At 45.7% G+C, this 10,645-nt stretch overlaps 1 protein-coding gene across 3 annotated transcripts in view; it reads right to left on the reverse strand.

Moving 5' to 3' along the window:
• LOC134878062 (vesicle-fusing ATPase) overlaps positions 1–4,359 on the reverse strand; it is a 29,837-nt gene extending 25,478 nt beyond the window's left edge. For 2 of the 3 annotated variants that reach the window (XM_063903841.1, XM_063903838.1), the window contains exon 1: positions 4,241–4,325. In XM_063903841.1, the coding sequence (XP_063759911.1) occupies positions 4,241–4,252 (12 nt within the window). In that variant the 5' untranslated portion in view covers positions 4,253–4,325. Of the gene's footprint in view, positions 1–4,240 lie in introns of all 3 variants that reach the window. The other variant, XM_063903842.1, reaches the window with a different exon arrangement.
• Positions 4,360–10,645: the final 6,286 nt, after the last annotated feature.

Below are 10,645 nucleotides of genomic sequence, written 5' to 3' on the forward strand. Positions count from 1 at the left end.
TTCAGTATGGCCTTCTTCGTGGTATGCTTGAACCTTTGTAATGTTTACATGCTTCAGCCTCGAGTTCCTGCTCTCTAATTCGGCAGCTCGGTCGACAGATGGTGACAGAAGGTCTTCAGATCAATCCCCTCCACAGCCAGAGTGTCTTACTGGCGGTACACTCACTGAGAATTTACTTACAGGACAAAGATGGAAAATCCTGGGGTCGATTTACCTTTTAAGAAAGCAGATCAAACAATGACCTCGCAATCCAATCCTCCAGCGTCTCGCTTGCACGTTCTCGAGGACAAGCTTTACTGCAGCAAACAGAACAGAACAATCCCCACCGTGTCTCACGTACATCCCCGAGCCCTGGACCCTAAATATTCCACTCCATCATTGGGTGCTCCTCCTACCTCCTTCTCAACATCTATCCTGGAGGAATCCCCTACGTCACAGCAGCCTAACCCGATCAACGTCTCAATATATTTGACGGTGGTTCTACATTTGCACGTCATCTTATTTTCAGTTTAGATCCAAAGGAAGCTGTGGAGGAGAGCTATAACCTTCACAGCTTCACGGTCTCAGTCTGGAGAATCATCGTAAAGCCAGGACCGCTGAAGGACCATTGAGCTAGGTCCTTACATTTAGGATGCACGATGAGCAGGTCGATAATCAACGGCTCTCAGGATGGACAGACTGATGCATATTGAAATGGTAAAACCACAAAGGCACTGGTGGAGATTAGCACACTTCCACCAAATAAATACTGTGTCCGCCTCCTGGTTCTGGCCCAATCCAACACCCTATTTTCTGGCAGTCTTTCCTCACACACCTGATGCAAGACAAGCAAACCAAACCACAATTATTACTGGTGGAGGCAAATACCAGTTTAATCTCTTGAAACTGGCAAAAGCTCCCAAACTGGGGCTGTCAGGTAATGTGTCTTCAAGTGTGAGAACAACAAATAACCAAAAGTCCGTAAAAAATGACCATTTCCTCCAACATCGAGAGTCAAATTGCACATTTTGCAGAATTAAAAAAAAGCACAGTTACAAGCAATCAGATGATTGTCCTCACTGAAATCTCTTCTGGCAGGATCATTATATAAAAGCAATACATTCAACAACGTGTGGATTAGTTGTGCAGCCCTGGGAGCACTGGGAGCGGCACCAGTGGTCCAACTGGTAATATAAGTGGTGCGATGGTAGACATTTAAAACGGATGCTGAGTTTTCAGTGGAGTCAGCATCAGCGCTTGGGTCCTGATTCACTCTGACAGGCCTCAGTATGCCCGGCAACAGTGTGTGTGTGTGTGTGTGTGTGTGTGTGTGTGTGTGTGTGTGTGTGTCAGCAGAGGGGAGGGTTGAAAAACACGCCGCTGGTCACTTTTGACTCATGCTGATGTCCGAGAGGAGGAACCATCTCCTCTACACACACACACACACACACACACATACACACACACACACACACACACACACACACACACACACATATTAAACAGTCATAAACCAGCAGGCTGCAGGACATGTTATTTCACATCCATGCTAACAGTATAGCGTTAAACAGGAGCATTTGTTTTGTTTGTGTGTGTGTGTGTGTGTGTGTGTGTATGTGTGTGTGTGTGTGTGTGTGTGTGTGTGTGTGTGTGTGTGTGTGTGTGTTAATGGAGCTTATGTTGAACGTATTAGCTGCAGCTGATAAAACGACGTGGCAACAGTAACCACGGAGCAGGAATCTCCATACAGTCCGTTCTTTAGAAACCTTTCTCAGTTATCAGCTGTGACGGTGTGTGTGTGTGTGTGTGTGTGTGTGTGTGTGTGTGTGTGTGTGTGTGTGTGTGTGTGTGTGAGAGCATCACAATGGTGCAAGGTGCAGCAGCTAGACGTGCGTAGCTGAGATAAAAATGGACGAGGAGACTACAGATCGATGTGGTCTCATTAAAGGAGGGTTGGGGTCTCCTCTGTCCACAACCAGCCTGCGACACCAGCTGATATTCTGCAGCTCCTCTTCTCACCCTCTGTCTGAAACCAGAACCCAGTCTGCTCTGATTGGTTAGCTGGCTCTGTTGTGATTGGTCAACCTGCTTAAAGATGTCCCACCCCCTTAGCCTATCACATACAATGTGTTTGAGTGCAGTGTTACAATGTGATATGACTAAAGTATTTCAGGTGTGTGTGTGTGTGTGTGTGTGTGTGTGTGTGTGTGTGTGTGTGTGTGTGTGTGTGTGTGTGTGTGTGTGTCTCAACATTTGGGAAAACTTTTATTTATTCTTCTCCGTACTGTGGCATCATTGAGTTTCATTAAATGACTCGAGGAGCGAACGCACAAATGAAACACACACTCCTCCACAGCAGTATTGACGGCGCTCCCTCGGGCATCACCCACACACACACACACACACACACACACACACACACACACACACACACACACACCAGAAGTCAACAGCTGCTTTGAACCGGACTTTGCAGTAAAGACAAAAGCCCCTCCAGCTTCATATTGCTGCTTCTACGTGACACAACGTCAGGAGCTCCTGGTGAAGGTTTGGACTGCAGTGTGGTTCCGCTGCTGACCACAGACACCGCTCCTTGCATCTCCAACACAGCTGACAGCTTTAGTCCCTGAGAGCATGACCGTGTGGAACTGGAGACGGGTATATCAGAGCGTCTCAGAGGCTCGCCCTCATGCACCGATGCTCGCGATTATGTTTGCTCTCCTCGAGGTGCTGCGTGTCAGTGCAGCTGTTAGCATCATGACTCTGCAGGACGTCCACAAGAGACTGCTTTCCAACCAAGAACCAGACAGTAGGAGACAAAGACAGAGGTCTCCAGACAGAAGGAGACAAAGACAGAGGTCTCCAGACAGAAGGAGACAAAGACAGAGGTCTCCAGACAGAAGGAGACAAAGACAGAGGTCTCCAGACAGAAGGAGACAAAGACAGAGGTCTCCAGTACTTGGGTTGGATCGAACCACTTTAGGAACATGATCATATCTCAACCGTCTGATGGTCAGCTCCTCACCTCAACACGCCTCACATGTTAGATACATATAGGGACATACAGGGGGCAGTTGGGGGGTTTAGTGACTTGCTTAAGGATTGCTCAGGCAATCTCAAAGTTCATGTCCACACTCTGTACTTGGTTTGTCGGGGGCTTGAACTGGCGACTCTCTGGTAACGCCATTACACAGTTAGGCTTGGAAAACATCCATGTGGTTGGTAAAGTTAAAGTGAGTCTAGCGTGGTTCATGTCGTCTCTCCTTCACATCACCTGTCCTTCATACACACAGTGTTTGCCGTAGCCTGCGTGCTTCCAGTGCTAACTCTGAGCTAAGCTAAGTAGCCAGCAGCAGTAGCTGCATATCTCCTGTACGGACATCTTCTCAAAGCTCTAATCTCTGTTGGAGGATTTTCCATTGACAAAACTGCTCTGCAGCTACTGTGCATGTGACAATAACGCATGTCCTTCAATCCTGACTGTATTTCCAATCAAATCCGAATGCAAACTCGTTCATCATTTCATTTGTTGTTCTGAAAGTGGGTTTTCTGCCTCCTCCTGCTCTGCTTATCACCTGGTCTATTTGTACAGTACAAAGGACAGAGACCTTTAGCTCCTTCTGTGATCACTTACTGAATATTCTGCACACAGGGATTATAAATATCATGACGCATCAATTCAAATTGAGCTCTTTTTCAGGATTTATCAGGATGCTACTTTCCAGATGCATTCCGCAGGGCCTGTACTACAGTGCACTACCACCCCCCCCCCCCCCCCCCACACACACACACACACACACACACACACACCACCACCACATCCCTGTGCAGCACCGTGAAATAAATCTGCACACATCCAGCAGCAGCAACCGAACCACCCGCAGCTTTCTGCACCAGAACCATCCCGCGGTGTGAGAGAGCACGCGCTGTAAACGTCCTCGCGGTTATTTCAGATGCACAAGCTCGTGAAAATGACATTTCCGGCGGCTCAAGGGCACGCAGCAGAGATTACCGCAGGGGAGAGGAGCTGCAGAATATACGATGCAAATAATGCGTGCTGCTGCAACGAGTCGGGACATAAAGCAGGCTGGAAAATCTCCATGAAGCGTGAGGGGAGGGGGGGGGGGTGGCATAAATCCTCCCCATCAGGAGGATCAGACAGAGTTCTCTCGGTGTCCCTGCGCCATGTCTCCTCTCTACCACCCTTTGCACAGACACTGTTATTACCGGGATGAAAACAGAGAACAGAGTCTTATCTTACCCGGGCCGCCATGTTCAGGGAGTCGGTGGATCAGGTCTGCAAGAGGGTCGGTGCTGAGGGGAGGAAAGAGAGGAGGAGGTGAGGAGACGACAGAGGAGAGGAAGGGTTTATAAGCTGCAGCGCACCGAGCTCTGATTGGCTGCTGGAAGCGGAAGTGGTGCGATTAGCTCGCGTGCACTGGAGGAGGGTCCACGGGTTATCCTCACGTGGCAGATAGTCAAAAACAGAGAGGAACATGAGGCTGACGTCACAGCGTGGAGAGGCATCAATGGAGGCATATCACCTGCAGATGATACTGTAAAGGTGACGTCATCAACCTACCTGCAGATGTCTCACTCTGCTTTAAAATGATAAGATAAAACATTCAGAAAGTCTCGTCATTGTTTTAGACATTAAGTCACAGTAAACCCAAATAATGATTACGTTTTATATTTTGTATTTGCAGTCAGATTATTGACGAAATAAGTCAAACACAATTGGAGATACAAAGTTGAAAAATGAAATACTATTGAGGATTTGGGAGACAGTCAAAATAATTATATTGTTCTCATCGTTTAAACTGAACCATTTAACCATGAGGAATAACGAGACACTGAAAGTAAAACCATTGTGTGACTTATTATAAATCACACGATTACTTGAGTTGATCTTGAGCTATGTAGTCAAAGATATTGAGACGGTTTCATTAGTTTCAGATGATAAGTAGATATCTTTTGAGACTTTGAGACAACATATTGAGATAGTAAGTAATGATAGTGAGAAAGAATGCATACACCTTTTTCTATGTTTCTATCTGTTTTTCCTGTCAGGAGGGACATGACCTGTTACCTGCTCTGTTATTGTACAACACGTCTCTTAAGTTTGAGGTGTTTCTCTGCTTCAGCACCACGGACGGCTCCCCGGCTGACAGACTGTCTGTGTGTCTGTACTGCTGCATATCAGGGATAGAACACTGAAACGGATCTAAAGGGGTATACAGAAAGCAATGACAGGGCTACCGACATGAACACAATCAGGAGTGAGCTTGAAGTGGACTCAGCTCCACAGAGAGGAGAAATCTGCCCCAGAATATAACCGTTCCACAGTTCATAAGTGACGTTCAATTATGTTAAGGTCATTTTTAGACCAGAGATATGATCTCCTTTAACACTTGCTGGGTATTTGTGGATGTTTATCACAGAGCTAGGAGTCTGTCAGCACCACGGAGAGCACCGCACACACGCAAATCCTCTTCAGAACCATGGACAGCGACACAGGGCCCAAACGAATTACACGATGTGGGTTTTCCATTCAAATCAAAAGTGTTCTGTTTTAAACTTAACTTTATATTTTTATTCAATTTATATTTCTATTCCACATCTTTACTTTAACTTTTATTAATATATTCTGATTTATTTCATCTGTAACTGGAGATTCTTTCACTTCTTATGTTATATTCATTTATTTGATTGAATTGCTTTTTTATTGGGCATTTTGATTCCACTTGTTTTGTTTATGAACATGTGTTCATGTTATATTTTTATCATTTCAGTATTAAATGGAGCAACTGTCACAAAGCCCTATCTCTAGGATAAGGACATTCTTCTTCTGATTTATATAATACGGTAGGAATTATAAACCCTGTGGCAGTGATGGCGAAGTCCATAAGGAGTTGGCTTGGGTTCAAGTCCCTGAAAGACCGAGTGCTGCAGAGGTGTCCCTGAGCAAGCACCGTTCCCTACCCTGCTCCCCGGGTACATATGGCAGCCCACTGCTACCAACACTAGGATGGGTCACATGCAGGATGTACGTCCCCCCTCTCCGTGCTGCCCCCCTGTGGTCAGAGCAGGAACTGTCTCCGTGTATAAACGGCTCTGAGAATAAAGCACACACGCAGCTTGTAAAGGTTTTTATATAAAGTACCTGTAACAGTAGATCAATGGTTCTTATTTCGCACATGAACATCCACACATCCACAGAATGCAGCGTCACAAGTAGCCGTTACACAACACGATGGAGAGGAAGGGAAACCAGAGCGGTGACGTCTCAGCTTCTTATGTTACACCGACGAGATCAAATATGGCACATCGTCATGATGGGGGGGGGGGGGGGTCACTCAAAAAAAAAGGTTCATTCAGAGGACGCATCCCATTTCCTTTCCTCGCCCCTGCCCTCGTGTCCTTGCCTCCTTTTTAGTGTCCTTGCACGGCAGGAAGGTGGAAGCAAACGAAAACAAAGAAAAACATCGTCTGTTTCTGTCGTTCCAAAGCATCCGCATCAATCCAGTTCAACCAAACGTCCTGCTGGGACTTAAATCCTACTCAAAATACTACTGAACACAACAAATGATGAGCAGAAAGATTACCCCACAGTGATGTTACAGAGGAGTGCTACTTGTTTGAATGATCAGAACCAGAGCAGGAAGGACGGGATGGCGGCAGATTCATTCCTCCTGTGTTTCATGGCATAGAGGCTACATTATTCTCTACATCAGACCATGTTGAAAAACCCAGGAGACAACCAGTCCGGACACAGGTGAGACAATCTGTTTGGTTGGGAGGATTTACAAATTTCAGGTAAAAAGAGGAATTTATTGTCGGCCGTTTTTAATGCAGTTTTTGTTGATAAAACTGAACGCTGAAGCTCCAGGTTTGGCTCACACACATCTTCAGTGTTTGTACTCCTTGCCCCTCGCTCTTGATCTGATATACACGGAAATATTAATGACTTCTTTAAAGTCTTTCTCGTCCAGCAGTCAGAGACTTTGTAAGAACGAATGATATGTCTGAGAGACTTTTCTTTATCAGTGATGTGAGGTCAGGTTCGAGGGATCTCCAGAGCGTTCCACAAGTTTTAAAAGAACGTTAAAACCTCTTTTGTGTCTCCCACAGACCTTATTATACAACCACAGGCACATTGACCCCCAGGCCAGGGGACAGTGAGGAAATGCTGACTCATTCCCCAGATTTCTGAGATTGAAGTTCTGTATCAGACGTCCATTAATCGACCCTGCATCTCTGGACGTCACATCACTGAGGTTCAGTTCAGTCTACCAACACACAGCAGCATGCTACAGGAAACATAAAGAAGCACACATGCATGTCAAATAACTGTAAATAACGGACCAATTAGAGAGTCTGTAGATATGTGACGACAGGAGGAGGAGGAGGAGGAGGAGGAGGAGGAGGAGGCGGCGGCGCTGCCCTGGATCTGAGAGCAGCATCAAAGCGTTGTCTGGAAGAAGAGTCACATTTACACACGTTACACGTCTGAACCAAGTCATCTCGGACCTGTACATCTCCGGTTCAGTCTTTATTTATTTAGTTTGATCTTTCTTTCATTCTGTCGTTCGATCGTTAGTGTTGTTTGCTCTTTCGTTCGATCTTTATTTCTTTCATCCTTTTGTTCGTTCATTCGTTCTTTCTTTTAGTCTTTTGATCTTTCTCTCATTTGTTTGTTTGTCTCACGATCGTTCGGTCTTTCATTTGTTCATTCGCTCGTTTGTTGGATCTTTCGACCTGTACGTCTGTCTTTCCCTCTTTCCCTCTTCCTTTCTTTTCCTTCTCTGTGGTCACTCAGAACAGCACCAATATGGACTGCAGGACAAAGTGCTGGGGAACAGGGAGTAAAGAAATAATCCCCCTTTAATATCTATTGCATTTTCCCAGTCTCCATGTAAACAGTTGACAGACGGGCTTCTTCAGTGGTGTCAAACAGCTAGCATTTCCTACCCTCATTTAAGAGCCATGTGTTTGATCCTAGCTCAGCTGCCTTTAAAGTCCAGACAGGGGACGGTGAGTGCAGTACCGCTGGGCAGGTCGATGGAGGTAAGGGGAAGTGGGGTTGGCATCAAGCAGGTGGTCGGTGTGCGAGGACGTGATGAAGTGATCTCATGCAAGGTTCTGGCTTCTCAATCCCGGGACATTTCTCCACAGCGGAAATGTCTCGATGCTTTCGCACACTGTCATCACCATCTGTGTCTTTACACTTCGTATTCACCTTTCAGTAGTAAAGCAGATGCATGTCTCTGAGGCTGAGGCTAAACGCAGCCCGTGTCTAGGACCCTTTTCATTCCTTCTTCAGAGGCTAACGGTCTTTAGAGATGGTTATTGTCCCGTCCGGACTGCAGGTATCCAGGTGTTGGATACGTAAGAGTTAACCACAGGAATCTAATCACATCCAATAAGTGTCCTGCAGGCGTCCGTCTTCTGTGTTCAGGTGGCTCATTACCTGAACAATCGAAGTGTTTAACCCCAGAAGCTCTTTTTTGTGGGTGGCAAACAGGAAATGTGGTTAATGGTTTGAGTCATAGAGACGCCGGACAACAGGACTGCTCCGAGGAATGGCTACACTGCTCTGTGGAGGTGAGGTGCGTTCACAGCGGATATAAAGCTCATTTCTGACCAGGCATAGACCCGGATATTCTCCAATTTCAGCTCAAAAAGACATCTCTGTGATGCTATATCCTGTTCATATAGTTGAGATTCTCCACCTTTCGTGCCGTTGTTCAATCAGAGAGATGGATATTAGCCGTTAGCACCCGGAGCTCTACATTTCACCTCAACTTGGTGTTTAAAAAGGTGTCTGTTGTACAGATAATAAAGTGCGGCTTTATTTATGCGGACAGAATGTTACTTTGAGTGCTTCTGAGGATTTTCCACGTTAGCTTAGCCCTGATAAACCAAACTCCATGCTGGCCACCATTAGGCCTAACTCAGCATTAAGTCTTTAATATCGATCTGGTTATGTCAGCATCCTTTTGATACGTTAATTGCAATTGAATCAGTGCAGAACCTGTGGATGTTGGGTTTATATATACAGTGGGGCAAAAAAGTATTTAGTCAGCCACCAATTGTGCAAGTTCTCCCATTTAAAAAGATGAGAGATGCCTGTAATTTTCATCATAGGTACACTTCAACTATGAGAGACAGAATGGGGGAAACAATCCAGGAAATCACATGGTAGGATTTTTAATGAATTCATTGTAAATTCCTCGGTAAAATAAGTATTTGGTCACCTACAAACAAGCAAGATGTCTGGCTCTCACAGACCTGTAGCTTCTTCTTTAAGAGGCTCCTCTGTCCTCCACTCGTTACCTGTATTAATGGCACCTTTTTGAACTCGTTATCAGTATAAAAGACACCTGTCCACAACCTCAAACAGTCATACTCCAAACTCCACTATGGCCAAGACCAAATAGCTGTCAAAGGAGACCAGAGACACAATTGTAGACCTGCACCAGGCTGGGAAAACTGAATCTGCAATAGGTAAGCAGCTTGGTGTGAAGAAATCAACTGTGGGAGCAATTATTAGAAACTGGAAGACATACAAGACCACTGCTAATCTCCCTCGATCTGGGGCTCCACGCAAGATCTCACCCCGTGGGGTCAAAATGATCACAAGAACGGTGAGCAAAAATCCCAGAACCACACGGGGGGACCTAGTGAATGACCTGCAGAGAGCTGGGACCAAAGTAACAGAGGCTACCATCAGTAACACACTACGCCGCCAGGGACTTAAATCCTGCAGTTCCAGACGTGTCCCCCTGCTTAAGCCAGTACATGTCCAGGCCCGTCTGAACTTTGCTAGAGGGCATTTGGATGATCCAGAAGAGGATTGGGAGAATGTCATATGGTCAGATGAAACCAAAATAGAACTTTTTGGTAAAAACTCAACTCATCGTGTTTGGAGGAGAAAGAATGCAGAGTTGCCTCCAAAGAACACCATACCTACTGTGAAGCATGGGGGTGGAGACATCAGGCTTTGGGGCTGTTCTTCTGCAAAGGGACCAGGACGACTGATCCGTGTAAAGGAAAGAATGAATGGGGCCATGTATCGTGAGATTTTGAGTGAAAACCTCCTTCCATCAGCAAGGGCACTGAAGATGAAGCGTGGCTGGGTCTTTCAGCATGACAATGATCCCAAACACACCACCAGGGCAACGAAGGAGTGGCTTCGTAAGAAGCATTTCAAGGTCCTGGAGTGGCCTAGCCAGTCTCCAGATCTCAACCCCATAGAAAATCTTTGGAGGGAGTTGAAAGTCCGTGTTGCCCAGCGACAGCCCCAAAACATCACTGCTTTAGAGGAGATCTGCATGGAGGAATGGGCCAAAATACCAGCAACAGTGTGTGGAAACCTTGTGAAGACTTACAGAAAACGTTTGACCTCTGTCATTGCCAACAAAGGGTATATAACAAAGTATTGAGATGAACTTTTGTTATTGACCAAATACTTATTTTCCACAATAATTTGAAATTAATTCATTAAAAATCCTACAATGTGATTTCCTGGATTTCTTTTTCTCATTTTGTCTCTCATAGTTGAGGTATACCTATGATAAAAATTACAGGCCTCTCTCATCTTTTTAAATGGGAGAACTTGCACAATTGGTGGCTGACTAAATACTTTTTTGCCCCACTGTACATA

This window comes from Eleginops maclovinus, chromosome 16 (assembly GCF_036324505.1).
Source record: "Eleginops maclovinus isolate JMC-PN-2008 ecotype Puerto Natales chromosome 16, JC_Emac_rtc_rv5, whole genome shotgun sequence".
Lineage (NCBI taxonomy): Eukaryota > Metazoa > Chordata > Actinopteri > Perciformes > Eleginopidae > Eleginops > Eleginops maclovinus.